Source organism: Apaloderma vittatum, unplaced genomic scaffold (assembly GCF_000703405.1).
Source record: "Apaloderma vittatum isolate BGI_N311 unplaced genomic scaffold, ASM70340v1 scaffold4099, whole genome shotgun sequence".
Classification (NCBI taxonomy): Eukaryota; Metazoa; Chordata; class Aves; order Trogoniformes; family Trogonidae; genus Apaloderma; species Apaloderma vittatum.
The window spans coordinates 82,242-105,906 of record NW_009734482.1 but is presented as its reverse complement, the minus strand read 5'-3'; the positions used below and the strand labels follow the sequence as shown (position 1 = coordinate 105,906).

The 23,665-nt window shown below is 40.3% G+C and overlaps 1 protein-coding gene across 1 annotated transcript; it reads left to right on the top strand.

Moving 5' to 3' along the window:
* Positions 1 to 208: 208 nt before the first annotated feature.
* ST6GAL2 (ST6 beta-galactosamide alpha-2,6-sialyltranferase 2) lies at positions 209 to 22,772 on the top strand. Its single transcript, XM_009876277.1, is given in 6 exon segments — positions 209 to 318; positions 320 to 1,149; positions 5,459 to 5,556; positions 8,688 to 8,789; positions 10,658 to 10,832; positions 21,824 to 22,772. Coding segments are annotated over 6 exon segments (1,584 nt in total). The 3' UTR covers positions 22,093 to 22,772.
* The last annotated feature ends 893 nt before the right edge of the window (positions 22,773 to 23,665 follow it).

Below are 23,665 nucleotides of genomic sequence, written 5' to 3'. Positions count from 1 at the left end.
CTGCAGGCTCTGGAGTTTGTTTCTGCTTCTGAATCCTCCGTGCTGCAGCTTGGAGATTCGTTCTGCACCTTCAATCAAAGCGTGTTAAGATATTTCTGAATTGTATCTATTTTTAGAACCATTCTTGATTAATATTTGATGTTCTTTCCAGGTTTCATTTTCCTTCGCCAATACTTCAAGGCACAGAAGCACTGGAAAAGGCATTGCCATGAAACCTAACTTAAAGCAATGGAAACAACTCATGCTGTTTGGGATCTTCGCATGGGGTCTGCTTTTTCTGGTGATATTCATCTATTTTACAGATAGCAACACTGCTGAATCCGAGTTCCTTTTCTTACATTGAAACTAAGAGGCTTCTGCCCCTTCAGGGCAAACAGAGGGTCATCATGGGAGCCATTCACGATCCATCATTCTCTGAAACCGACGATGGGAACGAGGTACTTCTTAATGAAGATCTCTTAGGGACACTTAAATCGGGGACTGGAAGTATTAAGAAATGGAGTGATTTGGAAGATGCCTTTAGAAATGAAGATGAGTTTTTTCCATCCCAGATAGGAAGAAAATCTAAAAGTGCTTTCTACCAAGTGAATGATGATTATTTATTTGCTGCTGGTCAGCCTTGGTCACACAACCACCTTCAAGAGATAGCCAAATTCATCTCAGCTGATGAGGATAATGCAAAAGTAAATGTCTTACAGAACCATCAGAGCCATCAGAGAAGAATTAGGAGAAGGAGCACAAAGCACAGGAGAAGCCAGATGCTTGATGAATCTGATGACTGGGATGGGCTGTATTCCACAATGTCGAAATCCTTTCTTTACAAGCTTTGGAAAGGGGATGTCTCTTCCAAGATGCTAAACCCTCGACTGCAGAAGGCGATGAAAGATTATTTGAGCACCAATAAGCATGGGGTGCGGTTCAAGGGGAAACGAAACTCCAAGTTGACAGGAGACCAGCTATTCTGTGAGCTAAAAGAAAGAGTGAATGTGAAAACAATAGATGGCAAAGAGGCTCCCTTCTCCTCTCTTGGATGGGAAAAGCACGTTCCCCGAATTCCACTGGGCAAATTGTATACACATGGCTTTGGGAGCTGTGCTGTAGTTATGTCTGCTGGTGCAATACTGAATTCCTCTCTAGGAGATGAAATAGGTGAGTGAAATGCATCTACTCATGTGCAAATGCATGTTCACGTGTGTGTGTGCTCGTGTTTGTCTTTCAAAAGGTTAATCCCAAGCATAGGTCTGTAAAGTCTGGTTGTTCTCGCTTACCAGCATTATGTAAATGTAAGCTTATGGCCTTCAGTGAAATTGGTCCCTTTCTGGACAATATAACTGAAAGGAGAATCAAGCTTGAAGTCATAATTTGATCTAAAGAAAACAGTGATGCCTTCTTATCTTATTACAGCTTGTACTATGAACGAGGCACTGGTTTCATCAGATCTGCCATAGTTGACATTTTACTGCAATACATGTTTATTTCTTCAGCAGATTAGAGCTGTGCTCAGGTTTTATTCTGCAAAGCTGCGTTGTACCTCTCTGTATTTTGTGGTGGCTCATAGAGAAACTGCTTGATGTATGGCTGTCTCAGACCAAACCTTGTCTCCATTCCAAAAAGCAGTAGAGCATCCTCTTCATCTCTTGCATGTGTAGTTCACAGACATACAGAATTCAGACTCTTGAGTAGCTTCATGTGCTGAAGTCAAGTCCCTCAACCTCTTTTCCAAAAGTGAATTTAAATGACTTCAAATATCTTTGCCGATTGTTTTTCCATTGCTACATTGAGTCAGCAAGGTTACAGGTGTGCTGAGATGTCAACATCACACAGAATGCCGCACTTCAAGGTGAGAAGTTTGTGGTAGCTTCAGTAAAGGATTGTGGAGCCATAAAACTAATCCAGCTCAGTTTAATTTTTTTCTTTTCAAAAAGGAGTGCTACTACTTGTGTTAATGTCTTGGTAGTTCTTCATTTTAGTAACATGCATGCAGTATGCTAAGAGTGCTGAAAGAAGGATGAAATCTATGTCTCAAATTTGCTTCTGGAACAAGAAGAGTTATCTCCTTCAGCTCTCTATAAAAACCTTTTGATGTTCACTCATTAATCCTCCCATCTTCTAGGACTTCACATCCCAGTACTTGCTTCATCGCACCGTATCACCTCTGGCACAGACAGGTTTCCTTTAAATCTTTGGGATATACTAGAGCTGCTATCATTATCAGACTACTCTAATAGGCTTCCAGCACAGCATGTGTGCCTGGCCAGCCTGCAGCTAAAATGACACCACAGTAACCCCCAATTTCACAGGAAGCTCCGCTGATTTAGGAGTCCTTGGGTGTGAAAAAGCTTAACAGTTCCTCCCTTCTTCAGTGTTTTACCTTTGACTGAAGCAAAATCGTTTGTTGTTGTTCCCCAGTACACCCAGTTTACACCAGTACAGGTTAGTGCTCTGCTGGAGAATCTATAGCACGCTGTGACATATTTACTTAATCATGCATTACAGCATGCATCAGGACATATTTGCATGCTCAAGTGCAGCCAAGGTGTGAACTTTGGTACTTGACATGAGCCCACATGCTCCTGTGTGCACCCATTTTCTGAGGAACACTCTGGGCACAGAAAGCTTATGCCATTCTCTGAGGAAGAGCTTTTGTATTAATTGGGGAATTGTCATCTGATGCTGCCTAAAATGATGAGATGCTGTTTGGTAAGGTCTATGCAGAAATTTCTGCTCTCCTTCTACTTACTGAACAGAAAAGTGTGTGAGGTAGTAAGAGTCACAGAAAGTTTTCTTCTAAGTGTCTTCCAGGCCGTGGGCAGGTACTTGTGACTGAGCAGAGAATTTGGCGCAGAGCAGGAGTGAGGGGCAGCTGACTGCTTAGAGCCATCACAGAAGGGCCTCCTCGTGCAAACCCGTGGGTCTTGGTGGTCAGTGCAACTCCTCAGATGTGTTCATATACTGGAGGCATTGTGCCAGTGTTTGCCACTTAAAATGGAAAATGAAAGCTCCAACATCTATTTGTGTTATTATTCCCACAGAGAAGAAGTTATGTTTCCCCTGCTGAGTCCAGATAGCATGTGTTACAGCCCCTGGCCGTGCCTTTCCACCTCCCCTCTAGTCCTTGAACAAGTGAGAGAGTCAAATCGCGAAGAGAAGGATCAGACTGTACAAGATGCTCTTTTTGCCTGTGCATTCACAGCTGTAGGAGAAGACTGTTCTCTCCCAGAGCTGGCAGCAGGGCAAGTAGCTCTTGATTGAAAATGCAAGAGAACCAGCCCAATTTGGAGACAGCCTGGGTGGCCAGTGGTGCTGCTCTATGGAGTCAGCCTGGCACTCCTGCTGAGCACCATCCTGTCCGCAGAGGCATGGCAAAGTCAGCATCATTAGGATGGATAAAAACACCCCATGCATGACTTCTGCTTTTTGGACCATGGGCTGTACAGTCTTGGTTGATGAAGTTGCTGCAGGCAAAAGTCTTTTGCTATTTATCCTCCCGAAAGAAAAAAGTCGAAGGAAAGCAGCCGCTGAGGACCTTTTTCTACATAGGCCTTTAGCTCCCTCTTCTGTGCTCCTGTTAAAAATACAGGTAGAAATGTTACTCCCTGCTCTGCGTTTTGCCCTCCTCCATCTGACCTCTCTTGAGTGTTTTTGAATACGAGTGGGTATGGAAATACTGTGCAAGTACAGCACTCCATCGTGATCGTGCTACTTAACAGGACACCCCATTATTTTGGCATCATCAGGAAGTAACAGGGATCTGTGATCAAACCCTAGACATTTTATATCTTTAAAATGCTTATCTCCAAGTACATAAGATTAAACTCAATTGATTTAGAACCAGCAATTACCAAGGTTAAGCTGCATCCTGATCATATATTGTATTGTGAGAGAAAGGTTTTTGGTCTTGATACAAAGAAGTAGCATGGCCAGTGTTGGAAATGCAGCACACTGTCTCTCAAATTAACTTGTGAACCATACAGTTCCCATTTCCAATCCAATTCCCAGTTCTCAGTCAACAGATTGTCAAGAAGTTGTCAAATGCGGGTCTGAATTTATGTTCTTAAATTCATAACCAGAATTCAGGCATAAAGGACCTTTGTTTTTCTTTTCCTTGTCCAGAAACGTGGAGTACCTGCAGCTTCTCTTGCCTTCATGTCTTCCAACTCCTACACATTCAAGATGGTTATATTAAGGCAGGTGGAGGCTAGGTGTTGAGGCTAGGATTGTCCCTGCACAGGGACAAACCTCCCCTCCTTTGTAGCTTCTGAGGAGCTGATCTTCGTGGCCATTTGGCAAAAATCTCTCCTTTCAGACATAATGTATTAAAGAAAGCAAGTGTGGCTGAAATTGGGCTGCCAGCTTCATGTCACAGAATGTTTTCTTGTCTGGAGTACGAGTGTGGAGGAAAGTTGTGAAAGGATGGAATATCCCAGTTTGATAGGATCAGGCCTGAACTCTGTTAAAGCATGTTGATTATCTTCAGAAACTTCTGCCTCCTCTGTTTTTGAGCTACAGATAGCCACATTTCAAGTGAAAAACAGCTGTATAAACCTACCTAGGGGTTAAGGCATTACATGCCCATTTTGGCTTGACTCATGTTCTCTGCTTCTATCGATAGAAGAGATTAAAGTAGACCAAATAGAGGACTATTGACAGGAACAGTGTGTCTCTGGACAATGGATGTAATATCTTACTCTCCACACATTTTGGGCTTTGAGATCTCCTTAAGTGAAGCGTTGGGAGGGTGATTTATCTTTTATCCAGCAAAGGCTTTCCCATAGTGTCTACCCTTGACCCACACTTGACCTGTAGCTGCTTTCTATTCTGCGTGACTCTGAGGTCGACAGCTCTGGGGAAACTTTGACAGTTCAGCTCTGTTAGATCTTTGCTGCCGAAAGATCCTCAGGTTTCTCTGTGTGAGCAGGTTTGTGGGCTGACTTCCCTACAGAGACTCTTTAAGACTTATACTGACTTGGAGAATACACGATATGATTAATAGGTTCAGAGTGGCCTGAGATTTTCAGGTATTATAATACTGTGAAGCACAAGCTTGTAGTGAAGCATTGTTATTCATTCAAATGGGCAATTAGATACTCTTGCAGTTAACATGCTTTTGCGTGGAGTATTTCTTTGTAAATTTGCAAAAGAAATAGCAAGCAATTGTACTGCGTGTACTAATAATCTTCCCACACTAAGTTTATCTAATTAAGATAAATATTTTAGTATTGCAAGCTAAATTAATAGATGATTCTGAACTTTTTTTATTCTGGTGGATTTTAATAGTGTTAATAATGTATGGCAGATGCAAAAGGATTTTTGTTTTTCCATAGTAGAATGTTTAGCATCCTTAGCATATCAAGATTAGGAGTAATGTGTAAGTTTTATATTAGTTTAGATAATTTGTTTTATTTTACTGTTCTGCGTTACTGAGAAAAACAAATTACCTCCTCATTTATGCTCTCAGATTCTCATGATGCTGTTCTAAGATTTAATTCTGCTCCAACTCGTGGTTATGAAAAAGATGTTGGAAATAAAACAACCATGCGGATCATTAACTCTCAGGTAACATCTTTCTTTTGTGAATTCAAGTCAATGTCAATTCTGTAGAATATTGCATTAAATTAGTAACTTCTGAGAATGTGTTAGGTAGTTTAGGAAACAGCTAATAATTTAGCAGTCATAATGTAGAGCATGTAAAAGTTCTTCCTCACAGGGATGTTCCCATTGCTGTCAGTGTAGAGTGATTGCAGTAGTTACTTGCTATCCTTGTTTCAAATAAATAGTTTGTGAAGTTTCTCTGGCATCTGCAGGATGCCAGAGCCTTCAGCACAGAAGACTTTCACCACACTGCCCCTGCGATCTTCACAAAGACCAGGCTGTGGGGATCCAAAAGCTATTTTCTCACATTCCCCAGTTCCCCAATTATTTCATCGCTGGAAGGAGAAAGAAATGGGAACTGAGTTGTCTTAATGCATAGCTTTAGGCAAATCATCGTTCTTGAAAAATTTGGAATGAAGTAGTAAAAAACTTTTAATATACATGGGGTATTACATGTACGGTGAGTTTGTTTATCTTAATGGAAACAGAAAATAGAATTTTCTGCATATGGGTGTCAACAAATAATTGTGCATTGAACTACAGTGACACCTTATGGCTAAGAGGAGTTTTTCAGTTTGGAAAAAACTTGCCTGAACTAGTTTTGGGCAAACCAAGCCTCTTTCTCCTCTTTATGAAATGCAGCCAAAAAGTGACAACAGGATTACTGTAAAATTTTACGACATATTGAAATGGTGAGTTTGCTTAGTCAACACCAGGAGTGTGGTTGGCCATGTAGCATGCTCCATATATACTGAATGAGAACAAAATTTTAATTTCCTGTAATTCTTATGAATTCATTTTTTTCTTTTCTTTTTTTTTGGTTTCCTTTTTCTTTGAGTGATTGCCCATGCAATGACCAACCTTGTGGGTGTGTTCTCTGCATGTAAAAGTTCATGTTCATTGCCACTGCAGAGAGAACTGTTCACTGTCATTCCCTTCACACTCCTGTTGTAGCTCTTTGTAAGGCAGACTAGATCTCTGAAGTGGTCTGGGTCAAATACACCCTCATTCTTTTCCTCAGGGGAAGAAAGCAGAAATATCTTACTCTGGCTTTACTTCTGAAATCAGCATAGCAGAGAACACTGATCTTAATGTAATTTATTTTACTCTTTGTTTTTCATTTGCATTTTTTCATTTTCTTTTACTGTTCTCTGTTTCACTGCTAGCCAAAACTTCCTGGTGCTGACCATGTCTGAACTCCTGTGCCAAACAAGGAGGAGGATTTAGAAACTTTATTTAGTTGACTAGTCTCAGTAGGGTCCCTGTAGGAGAAAAGAGAAATGGCTCCAGGGAGTCATCTTTGTTAGCTCCCCAGCAAATTCAGAAAGACCAAACAGGTAAAATAGCTGCTCTCTACTGCTCGTGGCAGGCTGGGGTCCTCCTGGCTCCCACACCTGTTGTGTTGTGCTCCCACTTGGGTGGTAGTGGAGGGTCCCGTGGTCTTCTCTGTTGCACTGTACGTTGTTTGCTCTCCACAACACCTCTCAAGAAAACACAAAGCATGGCTAAAATTCAGGTCAGATCAGCTCATGCAGCTTCCTCACAAGTGTTCGTATTCTCACCACCCTTCTGTTCCTTCAAAGAGGTCAGATGCTCTGGCCACCTGCTGAGAAACTGTCTTTATCCTCTCCAGGAGTGACATCTGCACAGACCACTTGATAAAAGTTGCTTTCCCTAGCAATACTGAAGGTGGATTGCCCATACGGATTTCCTGGCCCTCCTTCCCTCTGGACTATTGGAAATTCCTGCATTCAGTTGGTTGAAAGGCTGCTGTGGCCCTCTTTTCCCTTCATATTCTCTACTGTGAAAGCCGAGAGAATATGAAGGAAACCAGTGCAGCCACAACAGATACTGTTATTCAGAAGAAACTCATCTCATACATATGAATGCAGACTCGCTAATAGCAAAATTTGTGTGGGCAACACCTCCAAAGGACTCTTGCTTACTGAAGGGCCAGTAAGAGCTCCTTTCTGGGATAACTGTGGAACTGAGCTTTTGAAAGCTTGATCTTTTGACCTGTTTACTCTGTGCTCTCAAAAAAATGAGTTTATGTTCTCAGGCAAAAATTGCTCTGAGAAATGGAGTTGAGGATGCTGATTGCAGCACAACTAATTCTGTTACTGTTGTAGAAGGCTGATGGAATGTCATTAAGCAGAAAGTTTATGGTAGGCAGAATATTGCTATGGCAACAATATTATTCTTCTGAAGAAAAGTATGCATAATCAAGTATGGCTTATTGGATACTAAAGGGAAATGAAAATTAGTAAGAATTTATTTGTCTGGAATGTTCATTTGTTTAACAGCTGGAGCTAAATACACGCCGTTTCAACCAATGCTGAAATCATTCCACACAGTCCTGTCTGAGATGGATGCACCAGGAATGAGAGAGATCTAGTTAGGCATGGAGGCTCCAGGAAAGGATGAGCTAGTAGGAGTGAGGGGTAAAATTCCAGCAGGGCAGGAGGATTAGGCAGAGTACTGGGAGGTGTGAGAGGGAGGTATATGAGAGCAGTAGATCAGAGCAATATGACAGTTAGTTCAAAAATAGCCCTATCATGTGCCTGTTCCTGGAATTATTTTTCTACATATACCAACTTTTACAGTCATGGTCTATTTTGCCTTTTTGGAATTACCTGAAATGAGACTGTCTTGCTGTTGAAATGAAAAAGCAACCAAAGAGACGGAGTGGGGGGGAGACACTATCCTGGGGGGCTGTAGGCCATCGAAGAAAGCTGTTATGTGTCTTAAGAGGATCCTGCAGGCAGTCTAAAATACCATAGCTTTCGTTTTCAAGTTCCAGAATACACAGATATGTTGATATACAATTAGGCAGCATCTCAAGTGGTCCCATCACATCCCTCACAGATGGAAAGTAATTCAGCATACTGCTACTTCAAACTGTCATGAGTACTGTTTATGGTTAAGCTGTTTTTTATGTATTTTTTTAACAAAACAAGATGCTTAAAGTCAACCAGAATTAAAGCAGTACAAACAACAGTGTGGGGAGGACTGTTCATTTTAGAGAAGGATGTTGCCATTTTTCTGCATCACACTTGCTTTTAACACTGTGCAATTCTTTGCACCTGTGCTTGCAGATTCTCACCAATCCAAACCACCACTTTGTCGACAGCTACTTGTACAAAGATGTTGTCTTAGTAGCCTGGGATCCTGCCCCCTACTCTGCAAATCTGAACGTGGTAAGATGCCAGCTTGGACCTTTCTTCCCAGTCAGTCTGAAAGCATTGGAGAAAATTAAACAGCACTGCAGACTCCTGATTCTCTGTTTTTATGTAAGGGGTGGGGAATGCTGTTTCTGCATGAATTGGTCAAAACTGGTTTATTGGCAAAAAACTTTTTAGTGCCCAGCACTTGTGTGCGAATGGACTACTCTGAATGCTAGGATAGATGGATGATGGGGTTTTTTTGATAAAATATTGCTATTTTCACTTATCAGTGAGTTTTCTGTGTTTGCCAGGGAGGGAACATTTCTAGATTTCAGAAAGAGGCCTTATCAGGAAAGATGAAGAATTGCATCTGTTTTTTCCCACCTTCTCCTCTGCCTTCCCAGACAAAATACAGCACCCTAATGAAAATTTCTCTTGGCACTTTCCTCACTTCTCAGGCCTCCTCCCCACCAGTCTTCTCTTTGTGTCCACTCCCCCACTGCCATCTGTGTCCCACTGCTCGCCCCCTCACTGAGAGCATCAGACATCCATCTGGTTGTCACTGGGGGAGTCTCTGCTTTGGCTGGTGCTGCAGCTCCAGTGGACCAGTTGATCTGATGGTTCTTGGCAGCAGGGAGTACTGAGCTGAGCAGGCTGCAAAGCAGGAAGTAAACCTGCATCTGCCGAACTCCCTTAGCAACAGATGCTAGAGGCTGCCTGCCTCCTACACGGGCTGCCGTCACCCTGCTTCACCTGCTGCTGCCGCCTCCGTCAGTGACAGGGACACTTTCAGAGGAAGGTTCACCCTCACACCCATATCTTGTGTCAGGGCTTTTTGAACCTGATGTTTAGTGTGAGCCTGTGAGGGGCAGATGCGGTTGACTAATCTCACTGCAGTGAATTGCTTTTTGGGAGTCACAGAATCACAGAAAAATGAGGGTTGGAAGGGACCTCTGAAGATCATTTAGTCCAACTCCCCTGCCAGAGCAGGATCACCTAGAGTGGATCACACAGGGACACATCCAGGAGGTTTTTTAAAGTCTCCAGAGATGGAGATTCCAGAGCCTTTCTAGGCAGCCTGTTCCAGTGCTCTGTCTCCCTCACAGTAGAGAAATATCTCCTTATGTTTAGGTTGAATCTCCTGTTTTCCAGTTTGTGAGCATTGCCTATTGTCCTGTCACTGGACACCACTGAGAAGACGTTGGGCCCATCTTCCTGACGCCCATCCTTTTAAGTATTTATAGGCATTGATAGGACGCCCCCTCAGCCTCCTCTTCCCCAAGCTAAACAGACCCAGCTCTCTCAGCCTTTCCTCGTATTGCAGATGCTCCAGCCCCCTAATCATCTTAGTGGCTCCGTACTAGACTCTCTCCAGTAGTTCCCTGTCCTTCTTGAACTGGACACAGTACTCCAGGTGAAGCCTGGACCTCCCTTGACCTGCAGGCCACACTGCTCTTAGTGCAGCCCAAGATGCCACTGGCCTTCTTGGCCACAAGAACACATTGCTGGCTCATGATCAGACTGTTATCCTCCAGGACTTCTAGGTCCTTCTCTCCAGAGCTGGTCTCCAGCAGGTTAAGCCCCAACCTGTACTGGTACATGGATTTGTTCTTCCCCAAATGCAATACTCTACACTTGCCCTTGAGCAGCTAGATGGCAGCACAGACTTTTGGTGTGTCAGCTACCTCTCCCAGTTTTGTGTCATATTGCTACAAGAGGAAAGGAAACAGATTAGCCCAGAGTGAGGACTGGCTTTCTGGAAGCATCCACTAGTACAGGCTGCTTTGCTACCTTTGCTTCTACTTTGAAAAACCCAAATGAATCTTATTCATGTTAATGTACGTGTGATGTTCAAAACACATTTGATTTGTAAGGTTAAAAAAATTCTTTTTTCCTCCCAGTGGTATAAGAAGCCGGACTACAATCTGTTCACTCCCTATGTACAGCATCGCAGGAAGAATCCAAACCAGCCATTTTACATTCTCCATCCAAAGTTCATATGGCAGCTCTGGGACATCATTCAAGAGAACACTAAAGAGAAGATACAGCCCAACCCTCCTTCTTCAGGTTTTATTGGTAGGTGTATCAAAGATAGGTCCAGTAGACATGGTGGATTTAAAAAAAGTAAAAATTCTAAATGTGTACATGGCATGAAGATCAAGTCCATACACATGCACTGTTTGTTCTTGCTGCTCAATACAGAAAAAATGACTAGCTGAAACACATAGTATGAGAAAGAGAAAATAGATGAGTGAATTTGATGTTTTGCTTTCTTTCTTTTCATGTCTGTAGTATGCATACCACATTTATAAAACATATCTATATCTGTGAGAAATTTGTATTATTCTATGTTAATTTATCTGCTGAGAACCCACTTGGTTAAAAAGTTCTTTGTTAGGATTGTAGAGTAGAGATGGATCAGACAACCCCCGACATTCTGCGATTCTGTGACAACAATTGAAAGCATGTGCCAAATCATGCAGAGAGGGTGAAATTGTTAACGGGCCAAGCTAAATTCCCTGCACAGACCAAGGAATGGGATTTCTCAGGCCCTGTCATGGCTTCCAGTGCTCAGTCTGAAAGTGCCCAAAGCACTTCTTACACTTGAAGAAGTAGAGTTTTGCTGTATTTTTTGGTGCTTCCTTATTATTTCTTGAGGGATAATTTGGCACTGTGCCCACAGTTTACACATCATGATGACTTACCTGATGCATAGCAGATGCTGGTCATGAATGTCTAAAGGATGCAAGTAGCCAGAGTAGCACGGCTGAGTCAGGATCTTCCTTGCTTATGCTTCTAGAGACACAGGGGGAAATGGAGCTCCAAATACCATCTTTGCTTTGGAAATTCCCTCCTTTCCGCCTTGATATTGTGATATTGGTCTATGTATTTGCTGCTGTCAGAAAATGCTCTTTTTATTCTTTCTATCTGAATCTGAAAGTGAAGGTACCTGAGATTGCATCCGACATGGAAAAACAGTTGAGAGCCATTATCTGGGGCTGTGTATACAGTAATGGCATCCCAGGATGTTGTGGAGGCCACCAAAGGCCTGAGGAAGGGTGCTGAAGCTCTCAGAGGGATGACATAAAAGTGTCTGGGAGATACCCAGCTATCACCTGAGTGAGTTGTGTTTACCTGGAGCATGAGTGGAAAGCAGAGGAGGCCTTGTGTGTTGTAGAAGGATGGCTTGGCAGTTGGTTACTTCTTGAAGGGAGATTTTTGGAACCTGCTTGTAAAAATTCCTAAGGAGAAGGCTGCTCATGTGGAGTGATCTCACTAACTGCTTTCACATTTTGCAAAAGCATTACTTGGAGTAATGAAGTTGTTCATAAAAATAGACTAACAGCTGCTGATCATGAGAATGGTGAGGAGGATCATTGTGCTGTCAATCTGTACTTCCATCATATATAAGAAACGTTTCAAAAGCTTTCTTTGAAGAAATGGAGTTAATTTCACTTTAAGACTAGAACAGTAATCTGCAACCCAAAATCTAAATGTTCCTGACAAAAAATATCCTTCAAGCAGAGAAAGCTGTGAAAGTATCAATCATTAAACAAGTAAAACCATTAACAACAAAAGCTGTACAAATATACTCTCTGTGTAAAGTTGTAAAGATGCAAATCTTCCTCCTTCTTATTTTTCTTTTCCAAAGGATAAGTTTAGACAATTTGGTAATGCTATTATTAGACTTAAGAAAACAAGGCAGTAAGACAAGCTTATTGGGAGTCATACCCACCTCATTTGATAACTAGCTACTGTTTGGTAGATGCATTTTAAGTACATTGTTAGGGAGAGCCTTCCTATTTTAGTAACCTTATTGAATGGATGTCTATGCATTGCACATGTAGTATAAACTGGGAGACAGCATAGAAACAGCAACTGTGTATTGTCAGATGTGGACATAAAGGCAAGATAAAGCATAAAAAATATCTGAACTCAATCTTCAGATGAAGTATCTCTCAACAACTTATGCAGCAAATAATCCAGTTGGAACTGAAACTGGCAGACACAACTGAGTGTATCGGTATGAAGGGCATATCCTGAATATTAAGCTTCTACCTCACTCTTATAAAACCTATAGAATTATTTATTATAAAATTAGTAGAAAGAATGAGTAAGTGACAGCCATCATAAAATACGAGTGTCTCAATTTTGAGAAGATAATCACAGAATCACAGAATCACACTTGAAAATCGTTTATTAAATGGCCGCACTACTAATACCATTGTGCTCACAAAAGCTATATGAAGGAATATGGGCTGTTGTTTAATAGAAGGTATGAACTCTCACAGACACAGGGACCTGTATCCTTGAATCTAAGCTCTTTTAGCATGGACCTTAGTGATTCTAATCATTTTATTAGTATAACTTACTATAAGTCTGTGTGCAATACTCTGCAATTAGAATCAATACCAATTCTGCAGAAGGATCTGGTTTGTCCATATTTACACTCTTGGAAAGTCAGACAGCCCTCTGCAAGCTGTGGTCACTTATGGAGGAGGAGTAGCAGTTCCTTACGTTGCTGCCAGAAACATGCAAGAGGTTGAAAAAAGTGGTTCTAGGTGAAGTGGTTTTGTTTCAAGCTTTTTAACCCTCTGTAGCTGGAGTTTACAAAATTGCACAAATGTATAAATTAAAGCATGGAAACATCAGACTATTTCCTTTAAGGAGCATGAGGAATGTTTTAGGGTGGTCTTAGACTATTTCTTCAATAATTACATTTTTCACTTGACAACTGTATCTATTTCTGCCGCTTAGTACTATTTATAAGAAACTGAGTCTTCCTAAAGGGGGATGCTTGGTGGAATGTGTTCTCTGCAGCAGTGAGTCAGCATCGTTCAGCAGTGACTGATGTCAGAGTGTCAGGGGAGTCTTTTAACATCGTTAATAGCTGTATTAAAATACTTAAGTCACAATATTATTAAGTCTCTTGGAAAAGAGGTCAGTGGGTCATTTGTAGGGAAGACATAATCTCTCTCAAGCTGTGACTTCAGGGAAATGAGAGAGTGAGCAGAAGCAGGACCTTTTCCCTGGTTTCTCCACTGCATGGGACCTGGGGAGAAGACTTTTTACACTTTCTTTGAGGTATGAGATGCCCTATCTTAGCACAACTCCTTCTTGGAGTCCCTGGCTCCTCAAAACCACACATGCATTAGCTCTGCCACCAGTATGATGATGAGGAGACGCAATAGCACTGTAATAGCTCGTAGCTGAAGTGAGGGAAGCGCAGCATGTGTCCCAGCTGTAGAAGAAGAGGAGAGAAGAGGAGAGGATGGAGACTGAAGCGTGGCTCAAAGCAGAATTAGCTGTACTCATTTTTTTTTATTTTTTTTTTGGAGAGAAAGGTTCACCTTTCACTTTTATTTTAATCTGGGAGTCTTTTTTCGCTTGTTTTCTGAAACACCTATATGAACTTTCCCTGGCTTGTAACTTTGCCTTATGGGCCATGTCACAGTTTAGCTAATGTCACTCCTCATCATAAATTATTTACTCTTTGTCTCCCTAGTTCCATCCTTAGATGAGCTCTGAGAACCCATTCTTGCATATTTTTGCTTCATTTTTGCAGCAGCCACCTTAATGGTTTTAAAGAAAACTGCAGGGTATTCTCATCATCTTGCATTAGGCAACTGCCATGGTGGCTTTTTGCAGTTAAATTTGTGGTTCACATTTGGCTGAAAACTGGGTTTGCTGAAGGTGTGTTGATATGCTTACATCTCATCTTGGGCTTTGATCTACTCCATTTTTCTCAGAAGAAATGTAAGCATTCAAGCCCCAAATCTCAGACTTGAATTTCAGCGTCAAATCCTAATGTCACTGTTATTAGAGACGGATTTGCCTTAACTTTTGGCATCAGCCTAGTTCTGATCTTGCATTTTTATCTTCTGAAGACCAAGACTAAAAGTCCTTCCTTGAATTTGTAAAGAGCAGAATTCTGTGTGTATTGGATGGGATGGTACATTAGCGTTTGGAAAGTTTGGAAGTGTATTAATAATGTCTAGATTATGTAAAGGATTTTCTCTGAAGATTTTGCTCCTGTCCATTGTTCACTAAGTGGATTTGCTATGAATTCCTTCTTAACGTGGTCCATGAGTATACTTCGCTAGCTTAACTTTTCACAAATGATTTTATGTGAAATTTACATTTGTATACGAGCAGCTTTTGTCTTTTTAAAATGCTAGTTGAAAGCTCAGACTGTGGTATTATTTCTTTTTCACTCTCAGCTCACAACATGGTCTGTGCAGATTTTTACATTTATGTTGCCTGTGTAGGTGGCTGCCTTTGCTACGTGTTGCAGCTTTCAGCATAATGTAAGAACTACTGAACACAAAATGTTAAATAAGCCCAGATTAATTTATTGTTGGGCAAAAGAAAGGCTCATTTGAGGCTTTGCAGTTGACATTACAGGTTTAACGGTTATGCATCATTAATAGTTGATAACATTATTTTAATCTTCATTTGCATGCATCAAGACAATAGTACAAGCAAGGCTCTCATTAGGCTGGAACATTAGCAGATCATTGTATGACCAGAAACTTAAGTTTAGAATGGCTTCAGAGAGTGTGTTGAATAGAAGAGTGCAGCTGGTCTCCAACTCTGCTTAGAAAAAATACACTTGCATAAACTGGAAGAAACAACTTGACATATTATGAGTTGCCTTTATTACTGTTACTTACTCAGCTGTTAGCCAGCTGTTGGTAAAGGAAAAGAATAGTGCTTACTCTTTCCAGGTCAGCTTTGTTCAAATATTATTACACAAGAAATAACACATCCAAATAAGTAAGCTTTAAATTCTTCTTCTTCTAATAAAAAGCACTCATCTCCTGCTTCCTGAAATACAGAGATAAAAGAGCAAAGTCTCCTCTTACAGCACCCCAAATCACATAAAATAAATCTATTATTCTAGTGTGTCACTCAGATTTGAATAATACATTTCAAATTACATGATATTACTGATCAGCATTTTCCAGTCTTTGCTCATATTACAGAATATATAATTATGATTAATGTACACCTTTTCGTATTCAACATTAAGTGATAGTTATGTAAATTTTTAGGTCTACTATATAAGGTGAGCATCTATACATCAAAGATGAGAAGTATTACACAATTTATTAAACTTAGGCACAGGGCTTTTTGGTGAAAATTAAATTCCTTAATAAATACTTGGTTTTCTTTTGGTTAGTATTTGTAATAGTTCATGAACTAAATGGAGGTAAAAGAACTGTTTACTAGAAATTTAGCGTTTTTAAAAGCCAGAGGATCTTCTACTATATGTTCCAAAGGATAACTGAGGCACATTTGGCCCAGTTTCAAGCAGTGGCAGATTTTCACATGATACTTGAAATGCTGTCAAGAGAGACTCCAAGAATAGACTAACATATAAAAAACTATACCTTATAAATGATTTATGTTTCTCTGTAATCGTTTCAAGTGCACAGATTATCAAACATAAACTTACTAGTGTGTCTAGCTAAATTCTTCTCTGTAACTAAATTTGTGGTGTTTGTGAAATGAAACACATTATGAGTATAATAATCAGATTATGCATATGTAAATGTTTTCAGCATCTCTTACATTTTCTTAAATGGATGCTGAGTTCTTGCTGAATGTTTTAATTACACTTATTATTCAAGATGCTTTTATACAGCATCTGTTGTATTCAGGTATATTAAACTGTATTTTATTTACTTGTAAACCAAAGAGCATTCTTTTTAAATTAATGTGCTAATCACAAAGCCTAATTGTATTGTACAAAAGATGCATTTTGGAAATTCAAAACTCCTTGAGTCATTAAAATTGCCAGGAACAAATTGAAAAACATTTTCTCCTTTTGATTAGAATCTATAGTATATGTTCATTTGTGTAAACCATCCATGCAGGGAATCTAATCTTATTTTAATTCTAGTTTAAGTGTTTTCAGTGCAGATTGTAGAAGCTCAGGAGTTTGTTTTTGCCAACTGGACTGAGTTTAAAACATACCCAACTCTTCCTGACACTGTAGATATCTGCCAAATACGAAAAAAAAGTAGCACATCTTTATAAGAATTTTCAAATACTAATATTTAATATTTTGACATTCATAGTTCTTTATTATCATCTAGTATTATACTATTGCAAACAGTGCAGACTTGCAGGTTGACTGTTTCTCTGACAGCCACATCATTTCTTTGGAATAATATATTAAAAAAAAATATATATATATTCTATGCTCACAATCCCTTTGTTTTTGTCCAATGCGATATTCATGCACATTGCCATTCAGCTGTAAAATATTTCTGCGGGTTTGTAGTGGAGCTTAACAGGTTTGTGACCAAATCCCCTAGACACAACAGTAATACTGCTACTACTAGATTAATCCAGTTAATCTATCTTTTACAGAGCCTTTTTAGGGCTTACTGATGAAAAGCAGACTTTGCATTGTGCCCCATGGACTTCTCCTGGCATTCATACTAATGCTTCACCCTTTTTTGGTGTTTGCATGCTATAGACAGCCTATAGGCTTTACTTTTCAGGTTTTGTTTTTTTATAATTTGTGCGTGTCCTCTGGCCTTCCCTAAATACTTTTTTATCTTCTGCTTTCACTCCTGTTACTGTACCTTAATCTTTCATGAGTGTAAAAAAAGCCATCTCCTCTCAGCTTAATCCTTGCACATAAAATTGGTTTCTGGTTATGGTCAGTCAGAGAGCAGGACTCATGCCACCTAGCTTTAGATGTCTCCAGTGCAGATCTGTATTTGTGTATTTATGATGTATTAGAGCAAAAAATAGGCGCCTCTTAAATATGGCTATGAGACCTGTGTTCCCCTCTACACATGAAGGTTTCATCCTATACTGGGAGTGCAGGTAGAACTCATGCAGTACAGGTATCCGTGCTGCTATTTAGGCTTCCCCTGTAGTCAACAGAAAGAAGAAGGAACATCTGGGGTGTACAACTTGTATGATACATTTTTAAAATGTTTATTCTGGAATGAGTAGACAGGTGCTGCTTCCTAAAAGTGCCCGTTTTCTTTGCAGCAAAGGAGCCTGTGATACCTATCTTGGATGTGGGTAACTGCACCAGTGGGCACACTTGGTCAGATGAATCACACCTTATTTTCACTTCTTCTCACCATGCTCCTGGAAAAGCCAACTACATTATTTTTTCATGGGGCTTCCAAAGCTTCTGACCTAGGACAGTGGAGGAGAAGGTGCTTAATAGCAAGATTCAGACTCTTGTTTTCTCTTTCTTCCTAGTCACTGGAGAGCAACAACACTTACAGAGAACAATTCATTCTACCCTAAAGCAGACATCTCAAATAAGCCAGGGAAATTGTACTCCAGAAATGCATTGTCTATAAAGGGTTAGGTCATCTCAGTGAGATTAATTCTGTTCAGACTATAAGGTATTGGGGCAATAACTGTCTTTCCATGCTCATTAATATCTTCTTAGGTCTTGTGTAAGCCAGTCTGTGCTATTTTTTAATGTGGTAATTATGCATTGACAGAAAACTAACTTAAAGACTGTGAGCAAAGACAAATATTGAAGTGTATCATATTTTAGTGAGGGCTTCATTCATACATAGAAAATAGTTTCTTTTCCGAAAAGAACTTGCTTTTTTTTTTTACTTTCTGTTTCCCTCTCCTTTTTTTTTTTTAATTTTTTAAATATCATGCTATCTCACCTTCTGTTTCTGAATTAAAAAGGAGGAGTAAATCATTCCAAGTGAGAATTTGGGGGCTGCGACATTTAAGTAGAGGGACTCATCTTCTCGTGTTCATGTAGATTGAGCGGGTAATCCTATATGACCTGAGATCTTGCCTGTAAGTGGTTGGGATGGGAGTGCTGGTTGTACTGCACCATTGGTCTCCTTGGCAGGAGGTCCATGGTGTTAGAGGTGCTAGGGAACAAAAGTCTGGCACTGGCCAACATTTTTCCCTGCAGTAGGGTTTGGGCATTCAAGATGTTCACCAGATCTGGAATTCTCAGGAGTGCTTCATTTCCACTAGGACAGATCAGCCACTGAAGCCTAAGGACATGTCTGTATGTGGTAATCTCTACTCATTGTCTTAACTCATCTGTTGCTTTGTTGATCCTAGACTTCAACACAAAGATGTGCTGTAAATTAGCTGCTACCATTCAGAAACTAGTCTGTCAAGTAACTGCCTTTCCTTCCTCAAAACGTCATTGTCCAGCATGAGCAAAAACTTGGGTGGACTGACAGAAATTATGGTTATTTATGAGCAACCTAATCTGAAATCCCAAGATATGTACTGGATAGAACAAAGCTGGAAAAGAGCTAAAGTAGATAGCCCAGCATGCCTTTTAGATTGATTCTGGAGGACATCAATTCACAGATCAATGAACTAAAGAAGAACTTTAAGAACTAAAACTCCACCTCTTCTAAGTACTTCATCAACTGATTTACAGGAAAGTCAATGATATTGCTTAAAGTTTTGTCATTATTGAACCATACGTGCAGTGATGTAACTATATTTACTGTTATGAAGGAAATTATGAGAGAGTCTCAAATTTTGTTCTTGGTAGTTTTCATATACCACAAATGGCAACTTCGTTTATTAATGTTAAGGTCAGCTTGGTAATGCGGCAGTGAAATGAAACGCATTCAGGTTAAAGCTTGTACTTTCCATCAGAGCCGATCCTCTTAAGACATTGGTGGTTCAGCTTTTGAAACTGGCTCCAGGCTTGGCTCTGAGTGCAGGAGAGAAGTCATTTTAGGGTCTGTTTCTGGACATGGTTTGTTACTGCAGGCGTTTGCACTGTCCGTCCTCTGATTCAGCTGGATAGCGGTTACCTTGGAGTGGAAGGTGGGATCTCCGGCAGTGGAGGAAGCAGGTTGACAGTGGAAAAGCTGACGAAAGCATTTGTAAAACTGAAATAATAAACAAACAATTTTAGACGTAGTTGCTAGGCAGGCTACAATTCAGAGCATCTCTATAACAACTTGGAGGCAAGTAAACATGATTTATTAAGCTCATACCTTTTGCTCTCAAGTAGGGATTAAATATTTTTTTCCGTGACCTGTGTTTCTCACTGCTTAAGGTCACTTAACTTCATGGACTTTACCTTTGAAATTGATGTGCCTAGCTTTTCTAACACGATAGACTCCGTAGAGTGTAAAGCTGTAGAACACTCTAAAACATTTTCAGAACTTTTCATTTATGATAAAAGAAGATTTAATCACAGAAGTAATTGGTGTTCAGTTACTTCACACATCAGAGGGGGAAAAAAATCATTTTGATAATCTAATGATACACAGCAGGGAGAACATAAGCTTCTTTTCATTAGCAAGCCATTGAAATCTCTGTGCTCCCAAACTGCAGACTAAACTTCAGAAAATGGCTTTTCTTAATTAACAAACCAAAATTATTTTTATGTTAATCCATTTCACTTCTGAGATCTACCAAAAACACCTTTGATGCTTTGTGATTCCAAAGCTATTGTACAGAAGAAAAACAATTACAGCAGTTCTCATTTGTAAGTGCAAAGAGAGCAGAATTATACAGCTGTCTCCTCTGAAAGCTGACAGTCATATTCAACAGATGGGGTACCAGCAGTGCAACAAGTGCTTCAATACATTTTATATATATATATATTATTTTTTTAAGTGAAATTTTTAAAAAGAATGGTGTTCAAGGTTTACTTCGTCATTTTTCTTCCATATGGCTATATGAAACAGAAAAGGCTTCCAAAAGCTGTGAATAATGTGAATATTGCAGTGTAGACAGTGCTGTTGACCAATATCTAATATTAGTCACTTTGAAAATGTGCGACCTCAACAGTAAGATTTCTCTCATTTCAAAAGACCTTCTGTCAGTACAGAATTATAATTGTGCTGTAGGAAAACAAAGTTTATATAAGCCCACGTATCTTCCTCCTGAATCTGTCCTGATCTAGTTGTGATCCTGATCATGGGATGAGGGTAACAGCATCTTAGGACCAGGCAAAGCGAACCTTTGCCTGGCTTTAAACAGGAAATTAATTTCCATGTGGCCTTTCTTAGCCACTATCGATAGTGCTGATGATAGTCTGCCACTGACATGTGGCAGGAAAACATGAGTTGGCCTTTTGTAGATTCCTGCTTGCTGAGTGGGAGGTGGTATGGGGCTTTTCCTCACGATAGCACAGCTCTAGGAAGGAATTCACCTTCCTTGGCCCCTCTCTGTGAGACTCTTCACAAAATTGTGGGCTTTTGTGTCACCACTACATGACTGGTGTTTCTTTATATGCCTGTCTGCTTATGTTTATGCTGCCTTCTTGGTCATGTCTTCCTGCATGGAGAGAAGCAAATGGATGGAAAAAGTTGGTTCAATTAAGAAAGACCGACATTACAATAAGTTGGAGATGTTTCAGGGATTTTACATTGGTACCCTAGTATTGCCAGTGATCTGAATGAACCATCCAGAAGTTGTCAAGGGAAGAAATGTGCATTGTGCTTTCTATTCTTGTTTCCCCTTGCTCTGATTGATGAAAAAACGAAAGGAAAATCAGTCAAATTCTTCATAGCCTTGAGGATTAGTTTGTAGAACAGGCAGGTCAGAGATTGGCTGCAGAAGTGGTAGAAGTACCAAGAAGATCTCCTTAAAAACACCGGAGAATTGCTCTGTATGGGTGTGTTCTGTATTTTTCAAGTCGATGTAAAGACCGGTCTGTCTTGCTAAATAGCTTCAAGAACTGAAAATAGACAAGAAAACCAGCAAAACAAATAGCCTGCAGCTGTATTAAGTCCCTGATTCTCATGTGGGATGTTTTGTGGACAAGATAGGGTAGGTGGGGGGAGGTGAGAAAGAGCAGTCTTCTCACATGAGGAGGCTGATGGTGATATGCAAGTTCTTTAATGGATTTTCACTTTCCTTATGATTGTTGTCCTACTCTGCCAACTCTATAGGCACCACAATCTTTCTGTATTAGGGACAAGTGAAAGCTGCTCTAATAAAAGGAACTATTACTTCACCTAATGACTTTACAGCAGTACAGCTTAAGGTGGGCAACAGCAAAGGAAAGCAGGGAAATTTCTGTGGGAACAGTGAAATCTGGGCTTCACTTTGGGTTTCACTTTCTGCTCCAGGTATCCTCATCATGATGTCCATGTGTAACGAAGTGCACGTGTATGAATACATCCCTTCAGTCCGACAGACCGACCTATGTCACTACCATGAACTCTATTATGATGCAGCTTGTACCTTGGGGGCCTACCACCCACTGCTCTACGAGAAGCTGTTGGTGCAGAGGATGAACAAAGGTTTGCAGGATGATCTGTATCGGAAGGGGAAAGTCATTTTGCCAGGGTTCAGAGCTGTCAAGTGCCCCGAACAAAATGATTTCCCACACTTGTAGAAGAGAGTACTTCAGAAACAATGTGCAATAAGGTACTACTGTCGTACTATAAACAAGAAGAGAATACTTGAAAAATGTATCTTAGACCAATCTAGTCTTGAGTCTATAAATTGTAATTAAGTAGCAGGCATGAGAAATACTTCTTTTCTGAGCCTGAGTATTTATTACTGTTTTGCAAATAGCTAAAGAGAAAAAAAAGGCTTAGCTCAAGAAAGGTGCAAAGGACATACTTAGGCAGAAATATAATGTATTGTTGTGGATGTGACTGTCAGAATTTGTCAGTGGTCTCTTATGCCACGTATGCTAGACTGTGACTTTCTTTTTTTTTGATGAACTTATTTAACTGTCAAATCCGGCCTTGTGAAACAGCCTCTATTGTTCATGTACAGAGCGGCCAGTTGCACAATGCAGCATTTCTCATGGCTCCATGGGTTTTTCACACTCTCCAAGAATGAAGTAATCGCTACTCCAAGCTGTGCAGTCATTGACCGGAGTAGGCTAATTCCTGTTCACAAGCAGGCTCAGTTACAGACCTCCACCTGTACAGGGGCCCTTATGGTGGCTATGAGATCAGTGCAGATGGAGATGGCTTACACACAGTTCTAAACCAGTTAAACAACTGGGTGTACTTTTGGCGCCAGACCCTCATGCACGCACTGACTGCACAGAGCAGAGGGAAAAGAGGAACATCTAATTTCTTCACAGAGCAACATATTTGTAACCCATTCTGGAAAAAAGTCTGCCTGGGAAGCCTCTCAGCAAGGTTTAAGTGAGAAGGAAATGATGTCTTCCCCTGGTCTGAACAGATAAAGAAGTTCCAGAGAAAGTCAAGGGAGGCTGTGCAGTGCTCACACATCACTGAAAGCAAATGTTAAAGAGGGAGCTCACCTTTCTGCAGCAAAAATAGCATTCAGGATTACAGACATCATTTGTTAGGTATTTCACTGGGATCCAAATCAAACTCACTTGCTCACAATTTACTGCTGTTAAGAAATTACAGGGAGCTTTCTGACAAAAGAACAGGATGTCAGCGTTTTTTATTTAATATTTGAAAGACTATACCCCGGAGAAGCTGTAATGCCTGCAAAAAACCTGACAGCTGGTTGCATATGGAGATGATTTAATATTTGCCTTCATAACATACACTAAGGCATTTCTGAAAATGTGCCTGGCTGCTAATATATTTAAAGCATTATATTTCATGGCAAGACTTGAGTTTAGATTTTGCAAGTGGCAGGAGATTAATGTATTTGGAGTTGTTTTGTTTTTCACAGAACTGTACCATTTCTCTTAGGGTAAGTTTAGCAGGAATGTACGTACACAAAAGCAAGGCTATATCCTGCTCATATGTCCATTCAGTAAAAAGACAAACAGCTCAGAGAGGCACTACTAAAGAATAGCTGAGTGATTGTGGTGGAAAGTAATTTTTGTGTTTTGTCTTAAACAACAGAAAGGCAATTGAAGAGTGCATACAGTATTATTGACTATTTCCTCTTCAATAGTAATGTAAATATAGTCACAGAATTCTTTTTCTTCACTCTGCTCGTTGGGTCTGATGATTTTCCTCCCTCAA